Consider the following 23,725-nt stretch of genomic DNA (forward strand, 5'->3'; position numbering starts at 1 on the left):
GCTTGTTCAGCTTCGTATATTTTTATTGAGATTGAGACAGACCCCTCGCGAAGCAAAGGAACGGGGGAGCGAGGGGTCTGTCTAGCTTTTCAACGTGTTTTATTTTGATAGTGCCATTTGGCTTTCCTTTTTGGGGGATGAATTCCCATGAAAATTCTTTACCATTCTAGTTTTGTTTCATTCTATTCGATTCGGTTTTTTCTGCATATGATTCCGCACTTATTGCTGCGTTTCCCAATGTTAGTTTCGTGCTGTTTCATTTCAAACGTACCACTTAGATCGTAATTTTCTTTTACAACTTCCTTTCATTCGATTTCAACTGTTCCATTTTTATCATAGTTTCATGACTTCGTTATTAATTAATTTCATATTTTAGGTGGATTCTGCTTTCGCAGTGATCCATACCGTTTGTTCCGTCCTGATCCTGATATCCTGATTCCCGCTGGCGCATCTTGACTTTGTCTTGGCCCTGGCGGTCCTTTCCGCTTCCCTCTGCATCTTGTTGTGTGTTTTTTTTTTAATTACTTTTTTTCCAACTCATTTTCTTTTGTGAAATGCAACCGTGCCTCCACCGAGCGCAGCTCAGAGTTGAGTCCTTGCCTGGCGTGTTAGCGTTGTTGTTGTTGTTGTTCTTGCTTGGCTGCATTTGCAGCATAAATTCAGTTTTCATCTCCCTCTTTGGCTGGCACATCTTCCCATCCGCCATCCGCTATACCCTATACATCTCCTCCAGCCATTCCCCCATTCTCATTCTCATCTCATTTCGTTTCATTCCGTTCCGTTTCGTTTCGTTTTCGTCTCCGCTGACAGACAGCTGTCATGGGCGGCAACCCTGGCTCGGCGGCGCGCGGCTCATTCCCGGCTCATTCCCCCCACCGCTCCGGAAAATGACATTGTGACTATGCAATTAGTATTATGAGAAACATTTTCTCTCATCCCGTTTCCGCTTTTTCCATTTTTTCCCATTTTTGAGGCGCCTAGACCACGCCTCCACTGCCACTGCCACTGCCACCGCCACCGCCACACTGCCACTGCCACCCCAGATGCCCCATCCAAAAAGCCCGAGCATTACTCTGGCAGCATCACCGTGTGCTTTTGTGTGGCGCTGATTATAATTTTTGTGTTTTTTCTTTGCCCCTCCATCTGCCTCTCTTTCTGTGCCTCTGTTTATGGTTCTGCTTCTGCTTCTGTTTCTGTCCCGCTCGTGTTGTTGCATTTGGGCGCGTGCAAAAAATGTAATTAACTTAATGATTTTCATAAGCGAGACTGGTGCCAAGAGGCAGCCTTTGGAGGCAGAGGCAGAGGCCCTGGCAGAGGAGAGCTGTACTCATTATTGGGGCAATTAAAATGATTACAAAATGCAACAGAGATGCAGATGAAAAAAAATATATAATGATGGTTGGCCCAGCCCGGCCGCCTAGTTTTATGCGTGCCACCGTGCCAGGATATGCGGCATATTCTGGGCTTGGGCTTGGGCTTCGCTCTGTTTTGTTCTCCTTTCCATTCTACTCCTTTCCCGTTTTTGTTTTGCCTTTTTTCCCCCATTGCATTGACAAATCATAATTAAAAATTCCAATTAACTAGCGTCTTTGGCGGCAGAACAACATCAGAACCCCAGAACCCCGAACCATTCCCACATCTCACGAACCACAGCCCACATCCCACTGCCCACAGAGCAAAAATCTTTTTGACGCGACAATCATTCTCCCACAGAAGCAACGAAACAGCAAAATTTCATTGTTTGCTTTTTGTTTGTCGCTTGAACGATTGTGGGGCTGGGTAAAAGTTAGGGAACATCCATCATCAGTTCCGTCAGTGGGATGTATATCTATCCGCTTCCGCATCATACCAATAGATTTTTAAATGAATCTTCAAAATGGTAAGGCTTTCAATCGTTGGGGAAATATGTTCGGTCTGTTATGTTAGGAGAACTCGATGAAATTCGAGTTCCGGAAGACCAGAAAATATACCAGCAAATATACCAAGAAATATTCCCAAAAATTAATATTTCTTTCTTTTTCTCTCTCTCTCCTATGTTTATCATATTATATATATTATTATTATCTATATAATAATTGTTAATAAATAAATAAAAATTGGGTAATCGAGGATCTGGTGGGCCTGTTGATATTATGAGTCTAATATAAACTTGTTTATATAATGGAGAGATACAAATAATAAATAATACAAATAAAATAAAAGATATAAGCTCTAAGTAACACGATACTTTTTACTATACTTTTTGTTGACTTTAAAACCGCCAAATCTATGGAATGTTTGATTTTTTGTTTAATATATCGTAAACAAGTATTTTTCTTAGAAAAAAAAAACCCGATGTATTCCACAAAAAGATGTCCATCAGCCATCAGACTTAATTCAATAAACACTTACCACAGATAGTTTGTGCACATATGTACACATGTGGTATGTGTTATGTGTTGATGCATTTTCTTGGATTAATTTCAATAGCAGAAAATACAAAAAAAAAACATTGCCTACTTTGGGGCGGCACGTGATTATGCACCGGATGATGCCCGGTAGACGCCATTTTGTTTTGTATTTCGGGCGCAGAGAGGCATATTAAATCAAAAAAATCTTAAATAAAAAGCAACAATGGAAAGGAGGGGGGATGGGGAGTAATGGGACACCAGGGGTCGGGGTAGGCAGGGGAAGAGCGCGCTAAAATAAATAATTAACAGCGGCAGCAAAATGCTAGAGCGAGACAGGGCTTTAACAATGGAGCACACACATACACAAGCAAAAAGCCACACTCCTCACACAGTCACAGACACACACACACATGTACAGGAAGCTAGTGAAAGACCAATCAGCGCGACAAAACAATGGACCCACACATACTCGTGCACACAGCGAGCGAGCGAGCGAGTGAGAGCGAACGAAGGAATGGGAATGGAAAAGAATAGAGCACCGAGTGGGTGGAAGATGGGTGATTTAAGCAGCCGCTGGGGTGTGGGGGGATAACTCCACCCCACCACCGTCTCCCCCACTCCTATGCTCAGGTGAAAAACGCGTTGCCTAATGAATTCCAACAACAGAGAGACAGCATCAAATTACAAAATTAAAAATGGCGCTGAGGGAATGCCAGGAAGCGAGACCAAAGAACAAGAGAAAACACACAGAAACAAAGAGGCAGTGAGGCAAAGCAAGGACAAGTAGAGGGACAGAGAAGAGGGGGCTAAAAGAACAGTCAAAAATAATGCCAAAATATATTTATATTAATATATATGGGATTACAAAAGGTACTCAAGTTAGTTAACAGCAGGAGACTGTACCATAAAAGTGATCTATTAGGAGGGAACACGCTGAAGAAAGTGCTAGAGCGGGACACGAACGGCGACTCTTTATACGAACAAACATTAAATTGCAGAACTTACGTATTGTATGTCGTAGACTGTACAAAAATGCCCCGCCTTTCAAGACATAAGCCGAAGTATGACCTGCGACGAGACGTTGCCAAAAACAGAAGTGGACTTTGAGCTTGGCTTATAAAAATTCACGACTTTGCGAATTGGTTCGAAATCTCTACATATACTGAAAAAACTCAATTTTTTCTGCTAATATATTAAATAGTGAATGTTAATTTTCCAATTAAATTTATTAGATATAAAAAACTTTCCTGCTTTTGTCTTTTTTACTGGCGTTACATTGCGATCAAAATTTAAAAATCATACCGTTTGCAATGACTAGGAAAATATTCTTGTATTTTTGTTTAGATAGTTTAATAAGTTAGAGATACTTTGTGAAAGAAAGTTTATCAAGTTTCTTATCGGACATAATAATGGAAAATGTGACTATAAAAGTAGGCAAAAAATACCGATAGAATAAAACTAAATTTTTTGGTAGATATTCACTTTAAAGTTAATGAGATTGTACTTGTGTCAATTGGTCAAATGAGTAATATTATGAAGGCTATATGGAACTATATGGAAATACTTTTCACTAACTTTTACTGTTTATTGAATTATTTAAAACAGTAAAAGTATTTAAAAAATACGTGTTTTTTTTACAGAACATTCAAATCCGTTTCATGGGAGGACAAAGAAACATATCTTATTTATCGCCAGCTGATATTATTTACTGTCCGAAGAGTATGAAAAATAGTAACTATCCATATATTTATGCTAGGCGTTTAGAGTTATCCAATTCCTTGTTGAAGTTCCCTTGTTATCCAATTGAAGTTGGTGTCTTACCATTTTGACAGTATCCATAAATCCGCTTAAGATATCCGCAACAAGATCATCAAATATCACTTTTATAACTTCTATAACATATGTATATCTCTAAGTAGTAGATGACTACGTAAAGTAGAAACCAGGCTTTTTTTGTAATCCTTTTTTCATAATTTCAATGAACCTGTCAACGCTCCCTGGCTGGTCGTCGTCGTTCGTCAACGCTGTCAGCGCCCACGCTCCTGTTCTGCTTGTTATCCCTGGTCAACCCTCTCACACTCACGCACACACGCACACACACAGAGACAAGCCACCCACCCACACAAAGACACACAGAGACAAGGACATCATCTGGTCTCGCTTATGATTGGCTTCGGCGCAAAAAGAAGAAAATGAAAATGAAATAAAGCGCACACAAAAACAGCGAAGCGAAGCGAAGGGAAGGTGGTGGTGGATGGTGGGGTAAGTTGGGGTGGGGTGGGGAAGGAGTGCCACGCCTATTCTTCATAAATAATAAATAAATATAATTTCCAGCGCAAGCGCAGCGCAAAAAGTAAAACGGAAAAGCGTGTGGCAGTGGCAGGTGGCAGGTGGCATGGGGGCCGGAGCCGGAGCCGGAGCCGAACACAACACAACACAATACAATGCAAATGCAAATGAGAAAATTACATCCCTTCATTTGTTTAACACACACACACACACACACAGAGAGAGACGCAGACAGAGAAAAAGAGACAAGGATGTGCTTGCATTGTTTCGCTACTCCCTCCGCTGATGGTGCTGGTGCTGTTGCTGTTGCTGCAACATCAGCATCATAATCATCATCAGCTGTGGTGGCAACCTCATTTTCTTATGCCCCATACCACCCTCTCATCGCCACTCCACCTCTGTGCCACAGGGTGTTGCCTCATTGTTCTGCTGCCGACGTCAGTGCCGAAGCCTGTCTCTCTCTTTCTCTCTCTCTCTCTCTCTCTAGCACTGGTGCTGGCACTGCCACTGCCGCAGCTTGTAGCATTAAGTGATTTGAATTTTATTATTCACAGGTACAACATTCCAAACACAAAGACAACTTTGGATGGGAGGTGGGGAGGCGCCACAGTGGAGCAAGGCAAGGGTAAATATACTTTTATGGTTCGGTGGTACTTGTATGTGCCCACGGTCGGCTGTGCCTGGGATAAGCTTGAAAGTTCAAAAAGAAACAAAGTCCAGCCCTGCAGATCGATCGTTCCTAATCGATTCGCTGGGATTGATCAATCATCAATCTCATTACATCGTATTGCTCGCCCAAAACGGACTGAACGAAACAGGTATCTCCATTTTTACTGTATTGGATCCGAAAATTTCGGTTTTTTTTCTCGCTCACTCGCTCACACGAATGCTTATAATATAGCTTATTCTACAGAAGGTTTCCAACATTCTGGCGTTCATTTCTCCTGTTTCCCAAAACTGACGGATATCTTTGACATGCTGCCACTTTTCATTGATCCTAAGGACACGGTGCATGGCACAGAACTCATCTAATGAAACAGCACGACGTCCGCTGCACACAGGACTTTCCTTCTCTTCCCACACAGACACACACACAAACTCACACACACACAGATAGCGGAACAACGCTTATGAGGTTTTTGTGCTTGTGCCGTAATTTTAACGAAGTCAAAACGAGAAAACAATAAACCCCCGACGCAGTCACAGAAACAAGAGGAGAGCAGCAGCCGAATGAACACGAACGAATGAGCGAGCTTTTGGTTCGGAGGCTGCGCAGCGTGTCCCAGGCCAGAGGGAGATAGCAATGCCGGTGTGGGTGGTGGCGTGGGTGCGGGCAGCCAGAGAGCCAGAGAGCGAGAGAGATGTGAGGCCCAAATGTTAATTGCATTCAAGCAATCCCGTTAAACGCATTTTAATTGGCACACCTGAAGAGAGGCAGAGCGAGAGAGAGAAAGAGGATGCCGCTCTAATTAGTTTTCTTTTCTGAAGAAGTTTCAAGTGTTTTACGAGAGAGAGATGGCAAACATAATTAGTTGCTGGGGGTTGGGGGGCTCGGGGGAAAGCTCTCTTAATTATCACAACTACAAATGCAACGAAGAGTCGCAGGCGCACCATCGAACCGCCACACACACACACACACACACAAAGATTAGCTAGAGTCCTGTCGCTGCCTCTGCCTCTGCTTCTGCCGGTTCCATTCGCTGCTCTGCTTCATAAAAGCCACAGACCACCGACTGCATTTCAACAGTCGCTGGCCAAACGTTCAGCAGAATACACAGCCGACTCCTTCAAATCTCTCTCACTCTCTCCCTCTCTTTCTCGATTAATTACCGTTACCGTTTTTTGTTGCTGTTGTTGTTGTTGTGTCGCCCACTGGCGGGAGTTTGAACTACTGTGCGTCCTCGCATCAAATTTTTTTCACCTGTGTGCCGCGTTTGTGGAAAAAGGGCCCAAAAACCCATCAAAAACCCAAAAGAGAATCAAGAAGAGACTCTCCGGAACCCCAGCCAAAATCCAAAATCCAAAATCCAAAAGTCCAAAACCCAAAAGAAGAAAGTATTCCGAAAAATCAGTAAACTATGGCTGGACCATTCATATCGCCGCTGCCCGGCGATCTGCTCACAGAGTACATGTTCGGACGGAGGCGGCAGCGACGGAACCGAACCACATTCACGCCGCAACAGCTGCAGGAGCTGGAGGCCCTCTTCCAGAAGACCCACTATCCCGATGTGTTTCTGCGCGAGGAGGTGGCCCTGAGGATCAGTCTCAGCGAGGCGCGTGTTCAGGTGAATGAACCCCCCAATAATGTTGTCCTGTCCTACGAAATGTCAGAAGAACCCCTAAACACTTGCCTTCATGGAGAGGGAGCACCCTCATATATAAGTACATTCACTTTCATAGAGATTACGAGAGAGCAATTTTCTCCATAAATGATCTTCATTCAGGATTTTATTACATTATCTTTTTGGATCCAAGAAAAAGTTAATTATATTAGCACTATTCCTAATAGTAGAGCAGATTCAATTATGTAGAGGTCCAGTCTATCAAGATTTCATGGGAATTCTACGATTTATTGTACTAGTTTTCATACTGGGATTTTGTAGGATCCTTGAAAACAATATTAGGTAGAAATCATAATTGATTGAAGGATTACCGAGTATTATTGTTTAACCTCCCATGTATCCCTTAGGTGTGGTTCCAGAATCGTCGCGCCAAATGGCGGAAGCAGGCGCGCCTGCAGCTACTCCAGGATGCCTGGCGGATGCGCTGCCTCAGCCTGGGCACGCCTCCCGTCTTGGCCGGTGCAGGAGCACAGTCAGGAGGTGGCAGCAATCGTCCGCCGAGCCAAACGGCCGAGAATCTCTCAGCCGGAAAGGACTCCCATTCGGGCAGCGACTTAAACGCCAGCGGGGATGCGGCCAACTTCACCATGATGCATCCGGCATTCCAGCATCAGCAGCAGCAGCAACAGCCGGGGCAGGGACAGGGGCAGGGGCATCCCCATAGCCAGGACAAGCTATCCAAGACCTACACGGAACTGAAGCTGTACAAGGAGCCCGCGCACGGAATGGATATAGGCGGGATGGCTGCCCTGGCCAGCAACTCCGACGACGGCTCCGATGGCTCGGACTCCGAGGAGATCGATCTCACATCCGGTGCCTGCATCGACTTCTCGCAGAGCAGTAAACTCCAACAGCAGCAGCAGCAACAGCAGCAGCAGCAGGGGGCAGGACTGGCTGTGGGGCCAGCGGGGGTGGCGCCAGCCAATGGCGTTCTCTAGATACTCATAAGCATATATACATATATATATATATGTATGTATAGCAGTGTATATATCGGACATTTAATGTGCATTTTATCCACTGGTTCACATCTGTTTCCATTTTTTGTTCGTTGGTTTTTGTTTTGCAATAAAAGTGCAGTCTAAAATAAACCCCAAAAGATGTACCTAGCTATATATAATACTTATAGTATATAAGTATATCCGTGCCCGGAAACTTAAGTACTACGTACACACGGTTATGGGTATATGGATCCGGTTTTGCTCGGGAATCTCGACAAAAGCCTTCCTAATGGAACGAGAGGCCCAAATGTGAGTCCAAACTAATGATCCCTTTCCTAGGCAGATATCCATGGCCCCAAACAAAGGCATGTTAGACATTGCTACCAATTACAACTAAATAAAATTCCTTAATGCTTAAATCCTTCCAAAGAACACAAAAAAAACGAAAGCTTACAGACGAACCACTGCAATCAAAGAGCCAAAAATAAATCAAAATCATTTGGTAAAAGGCCAACATATTAAGGTCAAAGACTTCATAATAGTGGTATAAGATCATTCAAAGACTCCAAGCGAACGGCAGCAATGTTTCCTTTCAACCGTCAGATCGTAATGTTGATACATATAACTGCCCGAAGAGATGCAAGAGTCAAAAGTACTATTTATGCACTTTGTGGCTTATTCTTACGGATGAGATTACGACCAATTGGCAAATGTGAAGGACGTGAAGGAATATTCTCGGAATAGGCCACGGGAATCCCACGGGTATTTCGAACTGAAGTTATAAGAGATAATATATAATACCTATGATCTGGTTGAAGAGGTAAGGTTGTAAATGGTAGGGCTGTTATAAAAACGTTGTGGCACAGCCCATGGACAACAACTCTGTGTAAGAATCTAAATAGTTTGGCTAAGAAGCTCAATTCATAGAGACATATGTTTATGTTCTACTAAATGGTTAAAAATCCCACCTTTATAATAACATCAAATGCTGATTGCACTGTGTATTCTGTAATAGCATCCTTTATTCCGCCAGAATAAAGTTAAATGGATAAAACAAATTCAATGAATGGAACGCGAATCCAAGGCCAGGAAAATAAGGACAAGAAACGACTACAGATTGTAATGTGAAAGCCGCAGGAAAAGACCAACTAAGACTAGTGATGAAATCAATAGAAATTGCAATAGACATACATCTTGATGTCATGCTCAGGTAGATGAAATCCTTAGCATCCGATTAAATCCTGATAGCCTGCATTCAAAAGCCCCAACAAATTAGGCTATGCAAAAGGCACAAGAGATCTATGCATTTTTACTTGGGATTCCAATAAAAAAGAAAATAACATTTTTAAATAGCCAAGGGAAAGTAAACAAAAGTTTTCACGAATTCAGATGGAACGTTTCGCTTGAATGAAGTGATAAAACGTCTATATATTCAGTATTACCATGCCCAACGTCTTTTTTTTGCTTTCTTAGAACCGCCATTTGCGCGTCGCCAAGGACTGTATACATACTTTATCATTGGAGTCTTACTTTTCGGTAAGTTTAATCTGCGCCTCGACAACGGTTGTGTTTATTGTTATTGGATTCTGGGACCGACGCAGTTGCCCAAGGCAGTGACGAAAAGACGAAGCCGTGTGGGCAGCGGCTAAAGATAGCCCATAAGTGGTACGATCCCGTACCACGAAGTATCGGAGGCAACTTTGAATGGAATTTTTCCCTGGCCTTTTATAAAAGACACGTTCACATGTACACAGCATAAATTACACATTTTTTTTATTTTTAACCGGCAAATAAATTGCATTTAAATCCTTTTCGCTAATTCAATTTCAAACAATTTATATTTGGCGCGCACCAATCGATAGTGACGCCACTTGATAGTTTTGAATAGAATGATACAAAAAATCGATCCTAACGATAGTGACGGGCTCATTAGAAAAGTCTTTTAAAGGCTTTTTTCACGCAACATTAAATAAATCCTTTTTTTTATAGGTTATCTTATATGGTGGCAGGGCTGATTGCTTAGCGATCTTCAAATATCAAAAGCCTTTTTTTTTCACTTGCAAAAAAAGCAGACTTGCCTGTCAACCTTTGAACCTTTTATAACTATTTATATGCGATCGTGCTACTTTTAAAAAAGCTATTCATGCGCTTGCACTTTGTCAGACCTAACTTCAAATTTTCTTGGCTGAAGCAGTCCAACACCGCTAAATTTAACCTGTGGGCATATTTGGTGGTGTCGTTTTCGAAGAATGTCACATGCCTTACCATGGCACTCGCATTGTGTGTTACAACAACACCCACTTAACCAGAACCTTTCGCAATGAGTTGGCTATGTGTTCTGATGAATGAATAAGGGGATATTCAAGTTATTCGGTTAACACCACTGCACTTTTCAAAATCAAAGTAGAGATGGGGCAGCGACCGATAAGAGCTCGATAGTATCATGAATAGTAGCAAAACCATCGATAGTAGCAACTAGCACCAATACATCGATACTATCGATAGTGCCATCCATGGTTTGACACCTCTAATTCATGTTTGCTTTGTTTTGAATTGCAAAAATGGTGCGACCAAGAATAATAAACGTCAACATTATTCAGCTGAATATCGGACTCAAAAGAGCCACAGTGTTTAGTGTGTTTTTAGCTGCTGTCTATTTCGGGGTAAGCTTTGGGACGAAAACAAGGAGCGCGCTGCCCGTGGTGCTATGGCACGGCATGGGCGATACTTGTTGCCTGCCCTTCAGTTTGGGTGCCATCAAGACGCTGATTGAGGAGCATGTGAATGGGACGTACGTCCGTTCGCTGAAGATCGGCGGCAACGTGGTGCTGGACTACGAGAGCGGGTTCTTCATCCATCCCAACGAGCAGGTGGAGTATGTCTGCAAGCATTTGGCCCAGGACGAGCGTCTGGCCGAGGGTTACAATGCCATTGGCTTCTCGCAGGGCGGCCAATTTCTGCGTGCGGTCGCCCAGCGCTGCCCCGAACCGCCGATGCGCACGCTGATCACGCTCGGCGGCCAGCACCAGGGCGTCTTTGGCCTGCCCATGTGCCCAACGCTGACAGCCACCTCCTGCGAGTACATAAGCCGCCTTCTCAATGTGGCCGCCTACGAAGAGTGAGTGCCGAAGCTCCACTTGTGGTCTCTAGCTAATCTCTTGATGCTCCCCCGGGCAGATGGGTGCAGGCCGAACTGGTTCAGGCCACCTACTGGCACGATCCGCTGCACGAAAACCAGTACCGTCTCGGCAGCACCTTCCTGGCCGACATCAACAACGAATTGTATCTGAACGAGAACTATGTCGAGAACCTAAACAAGCTGAAAAAGTGAGTAATCGATCTGGAGCGCTGTGGAGAGCACCCCTATTCTAACCCTAATCTTCCACAGATTCGTTATGGTTAAGTTCCTCAATGACACGATTGTCCAGCCAAAAGAGTCGCAGTGGTTTCAGTTCTATACGTCCGGACAGGATCGCGTCATCCAGCCGTTCAACGAGAGCAAAGTCTATCAAGATGTGAGGCTTTCATCCCGATCTGTTTTCCACTGCTTCCCACTGATTTGCTGCTCTTTCGTTTCAGCTTGGCCTGGACCGTATGCTCCGAGAGGGAAAGCTACAGTTCCTGGGCATCGAAGGCGATCACTTGGCCATATCCAAGGCATGGTTTATAGAGCATTTAGTGCCGCTGCTTCTGGAATGACGCAACCGAAACCCCAGAGGGAAAGAGAAAGAAGTGGCAAAAAAGAAAGAGAGGTCGTACTTCGAAAAAACTTACGATCTTAACATCCTATGACAATTATATATAACTACATATATATTTTTAATTAGATATTTAGTTAATTCAGTTATTGAATACAAAAAAGACATTTGCGTTTTTCTCCCTAAATTTAAGGATTTTTCTTGTTGTTTTATATTCATTTTCGTATGTCACAATCTCTCTGTCTTTTGTAGAAGATCGATAGATGGATAGATACATGTAGATAATAGGATAGATAGAAGATGTCTTAAGTAGTTGTGTATGTGTTTGTGTGTGTGTATGTGTGAGTGTGATAAATATTTCTCTGAAATATCTAATGCAAGGCAACCGCGTGTTCCGACTATAATGATTTATCCATACACGTATCGTAATTGTAATTACTTGATATATATCCACTATTTATATAACGCTATGTACAAGTGAGGCAAAATAACAATCAAAACAAAATTCAAAAAAAAAAAAAAATATATATATATATATATATATATATAGCAGCTTACAGACACGACAACCATCGATAGATCATATATATGTATATATAAAATATAGTTGAAGTTTAATTACGATTCACAAAAGGAATGACCGATGACCGAGGAAAAACAGAAACAGAAACAAAAAACAGAAATGCGAATCGTTTCGGTTCCGGTTTTGGTTTCGGGGTTTCGGTGTGGCAATGTGTGACGTTTGACGGAGAGCACGGATTGATCGCCACACAGCAAGCACATCATAATTTTGACTTTAGGTTTGTGTTGCGGGCAAAGAAGATCTCTGGATCCTTGTGCGGTCGCTGGATCTCGCGATAATTGTTGACTATCTTTTTGGATTCATCTTTGGGACACGATTGCAAGTTGCGAAAGACGCTCACCTGTCGAAATAGAACAGAGAAGGGAATCATATAACAATAGAGATACGACTATCAGGACGGAGACCCTCACTCACCTGACCCCGCGACACATAGATCGGTGTGCGGTAGATAATCCATGTGACGCTCTCAAAGTACGGCGCCGTTGTCAGCGAGCCCTTGTATGTGTAATAGTGTTTGCTCAGCTCCTGCAGACCAATCCACGAGAGGCAATCTGTAGAACCGATTCAATCTTTGGTTAGTTTTACACGATATATCGTGGCGAGGAATATTGCGTGGAGACTCACCGGAATCCAGCGATGCGCTCGTGCTTATCTTTTGGACAATGCGTATGCCCTCGGTGATCTTTTTGAATTCGGGACAATCCTTTTCGCCGCATGCCTGAATGAAGAAGGCCACCACAGCGAGGCCGTCCGGTTTGTTCTTGGCCTCGGCAAAGTCCTTGTACTTGGCATTGTAGTGGACGGCATGCGCTTCCATCGAGTACTTCATGCCCTCCAGTGTGTGCTCGCAGCCCGACTCGTCCGAGTCCGACCAATGGAAGTGCAACTGCTCGAAGACATACATGTTCGTATCCAAGGCACCGCCAATAATATACGGCTGCTGTTTTCGCTTGCTGAAAGTCACCATGGCCGAGGTGCCCGTGTTTTGGACACGGGCCACACCCACCGGCTCCCAATGGCCGTGGTATTCGAGGGGATCCACATCATCAATATGCTCGATGGCTCGATTGCTGATCTCGATGGGGGACTGCACCGGCATCTTGGCAGAGCTCTCTCTCTCTTTTTCCCTCTGTCTTACTCCCTCGTTCTTTCTCTCACTCTCACTCTCTCTCTCGCTCTTCACACTCCACTCGCTCCAGCGTCCAAACTCCTCTGTTCCTCCTATCTCCTCTTCGGTATCTATGTGATGTGAGGCCCGCCGCTTGGGTATTTCTTCTTCCTCAGCTTGTAGACACGCCCGCGATCGTCGGCGCTGGCGTCGTCCAAGTGCTCGGCTGACAACAGAAAAGCTTTCGGCGGCGACGTCGTGGTGGCGACTGTTCTAATTGACTGTGGCGTATCGGAAATGCTTCTAAGGCTGCCTTCACTGGAGCCTTCTCTGGATCGCTCTCGGGTGTCAGATGATGATAGCGATGATGGGCGGTGTACTGCAAATAAAGAGACATGCCAGTGTTGTTATAAATATTTAACTAACAACAAAATCAATTAAATGTTTAACGCCTCGCGTGACGTCCCCCCCTTCCCCACAGCACACCTCCTTGAGGAGGTGTCATCGATTGATTGGCCATTTGTAAGATTAAAATGCCCAGGAAATGTCTTTATTTTATCATTCCGGCTCCACCCCCCCTCCCCTCCAGTACAGCTCTTGAAATATTAACCGGGTAGGGTCCGGGTCTCTTGTTTGCACAAATTCCCATCGTTACAAAACAATTTGCATGGATCGATTGCCACTTTAACTGCCAGTTAAGTCTTTCAATTTGTAATAAAAGACAATTGAAATGGTTCCCTTAATTGGGGCAACTATTCCACAAAAGTGCCATCTAAATAACTCACTTGATCAGACGATTGTTCGGCTTTAAATATTTAGTGGCTGGGGAATCGCCATAAATGGAACGCGATTTATGAACTTTTCTTGAACTGCTTTAAGACAGATTAAAAAGACGGCGGTGCTGGCCAGATCTCGTGGCAGCTAATATGTGCTCTGCAATAAAGCCAAATATGATTTTAATTGACACTTTTATAATCCGCAACGTCTCCGACCACCGAGCCACTGGTGCAAGTGTCAATCGACGGAATCGCGCGGAATCAGCGATCGTCAGACGTTGGCTTATCGGCTAATGGGAAACGAAACCGATAGGAGACCAGCCCGTCCCGGCCCGTCCCGGCCAGCCCATGGACGGCAGATTATTACTTTTACGACAACCCACTTATGGGTAATGGGAGAGAGAGTAGAGGGCCATAGAATTTTGCTGATAATTCGACAGTCCAAGACAAGGCCGCCCGTTTCATAAAAGAGTTTCTTTCTGTTCTGAAAGACGATATTCAATTTGAAAACTGAGCCCAAAATTGAGAGCCGAGAAGCTTCCAGAACCAACAGAAAAACGCTTGACTCAGCAGGAAAAATACGTCTACCCTGATGATGGATTTTCATTGGTCATTGGCCTTCCAAACATTCCATGTACTCCATACATTTGATATCTTATCTCGACTTTTTGCATTCTCCTCCTGCGCCTGTGTGGTCATCATCGTTAAACCCAATGCACGTCATCAATCATCCATCATGGACGTTTTTCTCACACTTGATCTTTGCCCTCTCCCAGAGGCCAGATCCGATCTTTCGTGTGCTGCAAACAGTTTCTAAATTAAAGAATCCAACTCTCTTATCTTATCCGCAACTTGTTTAGGCAAAGTTCTTTAGAGTTTTGATTTGATTTGTGCGCTTCTGATGGTTTTTGCAACTTCACAGCGTGTCGAAGAAGCTGTCGGGAGCGGGAGCGAGAGGGAGAGCGGGTGTGGTTAATTCATATTATCTTTAAAGCTTGTTTAGGGGTTGTTTTCCTGTAATCTTATCCAAGATTTATATGATATTTGGACGCTTTTTGGCACGTTCTCTCATCTGTTTGTTTCTCACTGTTTAAATGTTGTTTTTTGTGCTTTAAGCCCTCGTTGAACTATGTATCCTTTTAGAGTCCGAACATTCCACAATTCTTATCCTTTTTGGCCGATCGCTGAAAGAAATTAAGACTGATTACAGATATGGTTTAAAACGCAAGGCGAGATATCCACGCAATTCCTTACCTCGTCCAAAGTCTAGATAGATTCCATTACCTCTGCTCTGTTCCTGACCTCGAGCGAGAGAGCGAGAGAGAGAGAGCGAGCTCTTATCACTCACATTACGCGCTCACGTTTATTATCTGCATAAAATTACACAACTAATGGTGGGTAAACAAAAGTGAAATGTATTTATAGCGTCCCGCCGAGCACCATTTGTTATCACTTGGCATATAATTTGCATAACGCTTTCTCTCTCTCCTTGCCACAGTCCCTCTCCCTTATCAATGGAGGAGGACCATCGATAAGGTATCGGTTTTGGGTGGAAAATTAACGAAGCGAGAGACTCAAGTGGCGGAGAGACCCACACTTCACAAATGGAATCTGCCATTAGATGTCAGTGGCAGATGTGGAGGAGGAGGCCTTGAAGAACGAATGGGGTTTGATGGATGATCCGGAGTTGTATTTGTATCTGTATCTGAATGTGGGATCGTGTCAAGCGAAACGTGGGCAATTTCACTTAGTAGTTGCGGTCGTATCTCGAGCGGAATATCTCTCAACCTTATCGCCAGACGATGATGCCAGACCACCTCTACGACATTGTAGAATCAGCAAATAGTATGTCATGGAATGGAGTGGAATGGGGGTCGTAATAAATAAAAGAACTTAAGTAATTGCATTGACCGATTGACTGCGGCTACCACTGATGGAATGAGAATGAGGTCGGTCAGACACTGATACAGAGAGAGCTCATCTGCTGGCTGTGTGTGTTTGTGTGTGTTTGCGGTGGGATCCACGGAAATAGAACAGGACTACAAGTGTGGCAAAGTATTTTTTTTAGCCAACTATGACCTCATCCATCCATCAAGCGACTACGGTTATCCGGCTAACAAGCTATGCTATGCCCCGCATATATGGGCTAGTCAACGTTGACGGGCCAACGACGAGCAGAAAAAGGAAGCAACAGGAGCCGGGCCGGAGGTGGTGCCATCGACCAAACTTATCAATGCAGACGAGCGTTGCGTTCAAGTGCGTTCCAGGTGGGGCTGGGAGTGTGGGCCAGTCCCCTGTCTGTCGCACTGCCTCACCTTCTCGATTGGATATACCCTGCACCAGCTGTTCTCCGTGTGGGTGTGGGGCTTGGGTGTGTGTGTGTTTGCTCTTTGGTGGCAGAGTAGCAGCAGCAGGAACTGAACCAGAAGCAGGAACCAGAATAGAATAGAAGAGGAGAGAAGAGAAGAAGAAGAGAATTATGGAAGCAAATCAATAAAATGTTTTCGCTCCAAGTGCAGGGTCGCCCACCCATACACTGATACCGACCTTCACACGCACACACACACACAGACACAGCGGCGGCGCTGCTGCTGCACACGTGAATGTGAGCCGGGATGGCGGTGGCTTGGTTGAGAAGCGGGTAGGATGTTGATTGCGGGAAGAGCAGAACAAATACCATATAGCGACTGATGGGGTGTGGGAGGGACGGGGATAACCGTTTTTGAATCAGCGGCCGGGCCCGGCGTTGCGTTGTTGTTTTTGCGGCGACAGACATTTTTAATAACTGTGCTACTCACGCACACACGCGTATGCACACACAACTACAGTTAATTTCGCGCATGTTTGTGTATGGATAAGCGCGAAGAGAGGGAGACGAGACGGAAGCAGCAGTCTCATCTCCCATTTTTTTTGTTGGTATAATGTATATGTATATTTACCTGTTGATTTACTTCTGCACTTCTGTCGCCCTGCGCATCCCACTTTAAGAAATCACCCCACCACCAGAGACCAGACAGTATCAGCGGCAGTAGAAGCAGCAGCACCAACAATCAACAGTATTAATGAATGCAAAACTTTTGACTTTGACACGCGCGCTCTCGTTTCGTTTCACTGTTGCTCCTTGCGCTTCTTCTTTGGCAGAAATTCACACACTCACACTCATGTAAATTTACACAAAAACAAGATCTAACGCATTGCACTGCAAATGCATTAAACATATATAGAAATACGACAATTATATTCAATTTGTGAGACCGTCAGCTCGCATCATATTTATTTACTGACGAAAAAGAGGTGGGGTGGTATGGTTTGCCTCGTTTCAGCGTGAAATACACTTAGTGGAGTTTCTTGTTGTCGTCGATATATATATATTAGAGATGGAGAACTATCGATGGCACTATCGACACTATCGATGGTAGCGCACTATCGCGCTACTAAACTATCGATGGTTCAATGTTTCGATAGGGGGCGATAGTGGGAAGCACAGAATAACCGTGGAAGCGTCTTAGCCCACTAAAGCCCCCTCTATTTAAATAGTTCAACTACTTGAGGTAAATGGCGGAAAATATTACTGATTGTAAAATCTTCTTGAGGATTTATTCCATCTCTCTTCTGAACTTAAAAAAACCACGATATTTTTCAGCTGAAGTGCGCTAAAATGATTAACTTTTCATTATTTTCAGTGGAAAATTGAAATACCCCCTTGGCTTATAATAGGTTAATCGTTCTCCGTCAAGGATTGGAAACAATATTCCTCGATTTTGATATTCCGCTGAATATTACTGGCTAGATAGAACATTTAGCCATGCCCACCTAGTTTAATACGATTAATAAATCAATTTTCTACTTAACTGGCTTATTCTAAATACTTGCTTTTATTGCATTTAGCTCAAAAAGAAGTTAAGTGAGTACTCGTTGCTATTGCTCAATTTTGATATTCGGTTTAATTTTACTCGCTAGCTAGGATCTTCAGCCGCGAAAACACTATTATGTCCAATTTATGAACAATTTTCAACAAGATTGGTTAACTTTAGGGATTATCTTTTCTTGGTTTGTTTATAAAATAAGGTTTCGACTAAAAGGGTCAACAGAAATGTCCATTATTTTACATGGTAACTACACGGTAACGACGCATTTCCTGTATATCAACAGCATGCATACATACATCCATATGTATATGGAGTATGGACATACCAAATACCCTATATTTAATATGCAATTACCGTTTTCCCAGCTGCTTTGAAACCTAATTAGCTTTTTCTCAGATTGGCATGCTTTTGACATACATATTCACGCATTTGGCTTATATCATTGATCATAGGGCGGATATTTAAAAATAAAAAGTTGAGTTAAAAAATATATGCACTTACTTTAATCATATTGTATGTGCAGGTGTACAATAAATATTCGTATCATATATATGTATAAAATCAACATGGGTTCTCCGCTCTCCTTCCATTGCATCGCCTGAGGTACACAATTTTCCTAACAGTTTTGGTAATTTAAACGATTATATACAGGTCAAGGATATACATATGCATACACAGATAGATATACACAGACTTGGGGGCTAACTGGCCCTGGCCTGGAGCCGGGCACAGCGGGGACACGGCTCGTTGCGTTTGGCCCTCCAGCAGCTGTAATGGGAGCAGGTGCCGCATCCCACGCAGCGTTCAATCTTCCGCTGCCAGGGATAGAGGAACTCGTTGCTCTTGCAGTATTCACACACAAAGGCCCGGCCCACGCAGAGCTGCAGGAGAAGAGGATGCAAGAGATATAGCCAGGGGGAAAGATGAGGCACCGCACCCTACGGATCACACTTACCACACAGTTGTGGACATGCTGCTCGCTCAGCAGGATCAGTTCCTTGATGGAGCGGCTCATGCTGCTGTTTTGCACATCCACAAAATCGCACATGGACCACATGTCCCTATCCTGCGTGAGGTGCAGTGGTATGGCATTGAAAAATGCCTGTTCCCTGGCGGAGGAGAAACGTTCACATTATGTTTTATTGCTCGATCCGAAGCATCCGATCCGCTTACCTCGTTGCAAAGCGACAGTTGCCAATGAATTCCTTGACCGACTGCAGTTGGATGCGGCGGCGACGAGCTTTGGCCAGGTCTTTGTGCTTTGAATAGAGCTGTGCATTCAGGTCGGGCACATGGAACAGCGGAAACGTGTACATCTGCTCGATGAGGCGGTAGGCGAACGAGGATACCGGATAGCAGCGAAAGTCCCAGTTCTGCAGGATCTTGGCGGGTATGGCCGAGATCTGATTGCGATGACAGCCCGTGCACAAGTACTTGCCCAGGTAGCTGCAGTACCGGAAATGATGCTGGTATTGGCGTGCCACTCGCATCCCGCACCCGGCACACCGGTTCCCCTGGCGACTGAGCTGCTGGGAGCGACTGACGCTCGGATGCTCGGTAAAGATGATTTGCTGGCGGGGCGGGGCCCAGGTCTTGGTACCGCGCGTCATGCTGGCGGCGGCGGCCTTCTCTTTGTCCTGCTCCTGCTTGGGCATTGGCAGCAGCTGCTGCGGCGTGTCCTGCTCCGATACGAGCCACTTGAGGTGCCCCACCCTCGGCAGTTGCTGGTCGTTGAAGCGGGAGATGAGCTGCAAGCCCACGGCCTCGGCACTGTGGCTGCTGTGACCGCCTTCCAGAGAGCCCATCTGCTCCACGTACGGCATCAGATCGGGTTCCGTTGAGAAGGCGGCGGCACTGAGCTTGGCCACGTCCTTCCGGCGGCTCCATTTCACGTGCTCGATGGCCGTGATGCAGGCCTCTGATATGCGAAAGTGGGCGTTCTCCTTCTCCAGGTCCGTGTTGTTGTGCGTGTAGCGGGACATCTGCAGGAAGGTGGCCAGCGACTGCTGGTCCATCTTGTCGCTGCTCAGGGTGCTCCCCGGCGTGGCACTGGCCGAACTGGAGCTGGTCGCCTGGCTGCCGTCGCCGTAGCTGCCATCCGCCATTGCAACGATGTCCAGCGGGGCGGTGCTATAGTTCGAGGGAGATGCCACGGCTGCTGCCGCTGCTGCCTCATCCAGCATGCTGACGCCCTCGAAGAGGGTCTGCTTCTTCTTCAGCTTCCTGCCGTTGACTGGGAGGAAGCTGTCCAGGACGCCGCCGCCTAGGCCGTTTAGATCCTCGCCCAGGCCGCGATTGAACCAGCTCGTATACACAGGCGGGGAGCCAAAGAGATTCGTTAGGAAGTTGTTGAACGGCGAGGCCCTGATGCTGCACTGGGATTGGGACTGCGACTGGGTTTGGGAAATCTCCGCTGGTTGGCTGCCTGTTTGATCTGTCCAGATCTTAATATCATCGCAATTGATCAGTTGGATGCGCCGCGGACTGGTGCTGGACGTGCTGGTGCTAGAGCGGCTCAAACTGCTGTGGAAGCTGCCCGCCGAGGTGGAGGGCAGCATGTTTCCATCAGCAGCCGTTCTGTTTGTGCGGGGACTGCTGTAGGTCTGGCAGCGCCGACGGGCCGCCTCCTGCTCCTCGTCCTCGTGGTACAGATTGGGCAGACTCTTGCAGCGTCTCAGCCTGGGCAGCCGCTGTTGCAGATGCAAATGCGGATGCAGCTTCTCCTCCGGCACCACCTGCAGACGCGGCGAGATGCTAAAGTTCGGCTGCGAGCAGGTGCGTCGATGGCGCAGCTGCCTGTGCACCTCCAGCTGGCTGAGGAGGCTGCTCTGGTTGAGCTGCACCGCGGTGAGGCACACAAACAGCGTATTGGCATGCCCCGAATGGCGCAGAAAGGCTACCTCTCGCTGATAGTAGCAGTCCAACAGCTCCTTGTCGGCCACCAGTGACTGCAAGCACTGAGACAGGCAGCGCGCCTGCAGGCATCGGGTGATCCACAGGCGGAAAAACTCATCGACACTCCGCGGCGACTGATGTGGCTGCTGCTCGCTCCAGCGGCGATAAGGCGGCTGCTGCAGCTTCATCTTCTCTTCGCTGGTGAGCAAAAACTCAAAGTCATCGGCGAGACGCTGCAGCTCCCCGCTGCCAGGCTGCGGCTGCAACTGATAAAAAATTGCATGAGCATTCGTCATCGCAACGGACAAGACACACACACACTCTCTCTCCCTCTGTCGCAATGCTTACCACCAGCCCATGTTGCAGGATCTGGGAACATGTCTGGACCAGCATCTGGAAGCCATCATCGTTCTTCGCTTGGAACCAGTAGTTGGTGGCGCGTCGCAGCTCCGTGAGCAAGCTGGTGGCAACCACTTGCTGTTGCCTTAGCTCTCGTCGATCATGCCTCTGCTGGGTGGCGTCACATGCCAAAGTTGTGGCTGCTGCTGTCTGAGTTGGTGGTGCGCTGGCCATCATTGCTCTTGGTACAATTGCAGCTCTCCCCTGCTAGGCGGCGGCTCTCCACGCATTGTTTACCTGCCACATTGTTGATTATTCAATGGTTTTCGAGTTTATTTTGTTGCAGTGCTTGTTGGGACCAGTGTGACCGCGCACCGGTCTGACACTCAGAAAGAATTCAAGTTATATTATACATATTCCTCGCTTTTGATATTCCGTAGAATATTATTAGCTAGATAAAACATTTTGCCATGCCCACATAATTTTATACGATTTATGAATCATTTGTTTACTTAACTGGCTTACTCTAAATACTTGCTTTTATTGGATCTTGTCTAAAAAAAGGTTTTAGCAAAATAGTTCAAACAAAAGAAGGACTTAGCGAGATAGGTCACACAAAAAAACGAAAGAGGATAGTCGTTCATATTGTTCAATTTTTATATTCCGTTGAATAATTCTGGTTAACTAAAACCCTTAGTTCTGCCCACATCATTTTTGACCATTGATGAATAAATTTTCTACAAAATTGGTTAGTTTTTAGTCCATGCTTTTATTGTATTTTGACTAAAACAAGGGTTAAACAAAATAGTTCAACAAAAAATACAGTCGCAATGTTGGTGGTATTTGAAGACATGATGCGTGTATAACCTTTGTATACCCTATTTCGTTAATTTAATATGAAGATAAAAATTGATATGTTCTAAACATATTCAGAATATGATTGGTATCTTGCATATATATTTCTGGATCCTGATACCTATTCTTGGTCTCTGTAAGAATAAGCTGCAAAATGTCGTTGTAATAGCTTTACAACAGAGACTAAATTGTTTCTGCATTAATTGGAACCTGGGATGACAAACATACTCTCAATTCTATAGTATCCTTTTCCCCAGGGTATGCCCAGAAACATTGTGCGACTTATTGTTGTCAACCGGTCTCATTTTGAAAATATACCGCCGAATTATTCATATTCCATGTTTTTGATATTCCAGCGAATATTACTAGATAGCTAGGACCCTCAGCTCTGAACCCATAATTTTACCCGATTAATAAATCAATTTGCTACAGGACTGATTAATTTTAAGATCTCATTTTTGTTGGATGGTTTTTAATATAAGATTTAAATAAAACCGGTAAACAACAATTTCCACTAAATCAATTTTCTTTACAACTACATTTGTATGTAATTCCCAAAAGCGACACCTGATGTGGAAACGTGTAAATTTCAAACATTTTTCGCCGCTTGTTTTTCAGTTAAGCCACATAGAAGCGCCACCAGATATCAGGCTATCGATAATATCATTAGATGCTAGAGCTGAGCGCCTAAGTTTGAATGTGAATTATTGACAAGGATATAAACGCAATCCATTGAAATAAATGATGCAGGGAAGAACCGTTAAAAATTAAATTTAATAGATTGATGAAATTGATTAAATATACCGTTACATACAGATATTCCGTAAATACACCTTCAACTCATTTTCGACGTCAAAATATACATGAAAGTAGTGTTGTGTTGATGGGCTGAATGATGGATGCGGCCCTTAAATACGCTCGCTCCCCTCTAGATGGCGCCACCTAATCGGCTGTTTCCACTAGGTCTGTGTCTTGTGCTTTGCGTCTTGCCGGAGACGCAGTTTAATAACAACAAAAAACTAGCAATTTAAATATACAATTTTGGCGCGTTAAACTTATGGCTAAGGGAAAAGGTAAAAATGTACACAAAGTCTTTAAAAAAAATAGTTTAAAATATTTGTATCATTTGCCATAAGGATGCTGCTGGATATCGATTACGATAGGAAACTCGCGGCAGTGTAAAAAGGATACAACTTATCGCTCATACTTTTTAGGTTCGATACAATTTATCGCATGATATAATAAGCCCGCGGTTTTTCAAATTAACTGATCTAACGGCGGCAAGTAAAGAATAAATACAGAAAAATAATTTCGATAATTCCAAAATAAAATAAAGGAAAATAATATCGACCCAGAAACAAAAGGCTAGGTAGGCTATGTGCTGTTCTTCTTCCGCGAACTGTCGATGGAGTTCATGGCAAGTCCGTCTACTGTTGAACTGTAACCTATTCGTGTGGGCGTTCACATGAAACAGAATCCACAGCTGCCATTGGCTGAAACCCCTCCCTGCGCAAATAGTGGCCAAAATTTGTTCGGTCCAAGGCGTTATGGCCACGCCCACACCACCCCCCTCCACCCAGCTGTCATTGACGGTGGCGTTGACGCTGGCTGCGCTGCGCTGCGCTGCTCTTCTCTGCTCA

At 44.8% G+C, this 23,725-nt stretch overlaps 4 protein-coding genes across 8 annotated transcripts; 2 read left to right on the forward strand and 2 right to left on the reverse strand.

Moving 5' to 3' along the window:
• The first annotated feature begins 6,415 nt into the window (after nt 1-6,415).
• Nucleotides 6,416-9,676, forward strand: LOC108151598 (paired mesoderm homeobox protein 2). Its single transcript, XM_017280282.2, has 2 exons — nt 6,416-6,964; nt 7,369-9,676. The coding sequence occupies exons 1-2, from the start codon at nt 6,758-6,760 to the stop codon at nt 7,957-7,959; spliced, it is 798 nt and encodes a 265-aa protein (XP_017135771.1). The 5' UTR covers nt 6,416-6,757; the 3' UTR covers nt 7,960-9,676.
• A 793-nt stretch (nt 9,677-10,469) lies between these two features.
• On the forward strand, nt 10,470-11,852 carry LOC108162959 (palmitoyl-protein thioesterase 1). Its single transcript, XM_017297961.2, has 4 exons — nt 10,470-11,080; nt 11,140-11,289; nt 11,351-11,477; nt 11,542-11,852. The coding sequence occupies exons 1-4, from the start codon at nt 10,524-10,526 to the stop codon at nt 11,659-11,661; spliced, it is 954 nt and encodes a 317-aa protein (XP_017153450.1). The 5' UTR covers nt 10,470-10,523; the 3' UTR covers nt 11,662-11,852.
• On the reverse strand, nt 11,828-17,492 carry LOC108162969 (carbonic anhydrase 2). 3 transcript variants are annotated; one of them, XM_017297972.2, is made up of 4 exons: nt 17,067-17,487; nt 12,868-13,730; nt 12,658-12,794; nt 11,828-12,583 (listed from the first exon to the last, which is right to left on the reverse strand). In XM_017297972.2, the coding sequence occupies exons 2-4, from the start codon at nt 13,340-13,342 to the stop codon at nt 12,443-12,445; spliced, it is 753 nt and encodes a 250-aa protein (XP_017153461.1). In that variant the 5' UTR covers nt 13,343-13,730; nt 17,067-17,487; the 3' UTR covers nt 11,828-12,442. The 3 variants fall into 3 exon arrangements, with proteins under 3 accessions (XP_017153461.1, XP_033245329.1, XP_033245328.1); XM_033389438.1 differs by lacking the exon at nt 11,828-12,583 and having other exon boundaries at nt 12,720-12,812; nt 17,067-17,492; XM_033389437.1 differs by lacking the exons at nt 11,828-12,583; nt 12,658-12,794; nt 17,067-17,487 and adding exons at nt 16,443-16,544; nt 16,675-16,958 and having other exon boundaries at nt 13,364-13,730.
• Nucleotides 17,493-18,471: 979 nt separating this feature from the next.
• On the reverse strand, nt 18,472-21,615 carry LOC108164709. Of its 3 annotated transcripts, XM_033392555.1 has the most exons (5): nt 21,213-21,615; nt 19,170-21,157; nt 18,952-19,105; nt 18,691-18,877; nt 18,472-18,612 (listed from the first exon to the last, which is right to left on the reverse strand). In XM_033392555.1, exons 1-4 carry the CDS (start codon nt 21,465-21,467, stop codon nt 18,698-18,700), a joined length of 2,577 nt encoding a protein of 858 aa, XP_033248446.1. In that variant the 5' UTR covers nt 21,468-21,615; the 3' UTR covers nt 18,472-18,612; nt 18,691-18,697. The 3 variants fall into 3 exon arrangements, with proteins under 3 accessions (XP_033248446.1, XP_017156072.1, XP_017156071.1); XM_017300583.2 differs by having other exon boundaries at nt 18,472-18,877; nt 21,240-21,615; XM_017300582.2 differs by having other exon boundaries at nt 18,472-18,877.
• Nucleotides 21,616-23,725: the final 2,110 nt, after the last annotated feature.

Source organism: Drosophila miranda, chromosome XL, assembly GCF_003369915.1.
Source record: "Drosophila miranda strain MSH22 chromosome XL, D.miranda_PacBio2.1, whole genome shotgun sequence".
NCBI classification, from domain to species: domain Eukaryota; kingdom Metazoa; phylum Arthropoda; class Insecta; order Diptera; family Drosophilidae; genus Drosophila; species Drosophila miranda.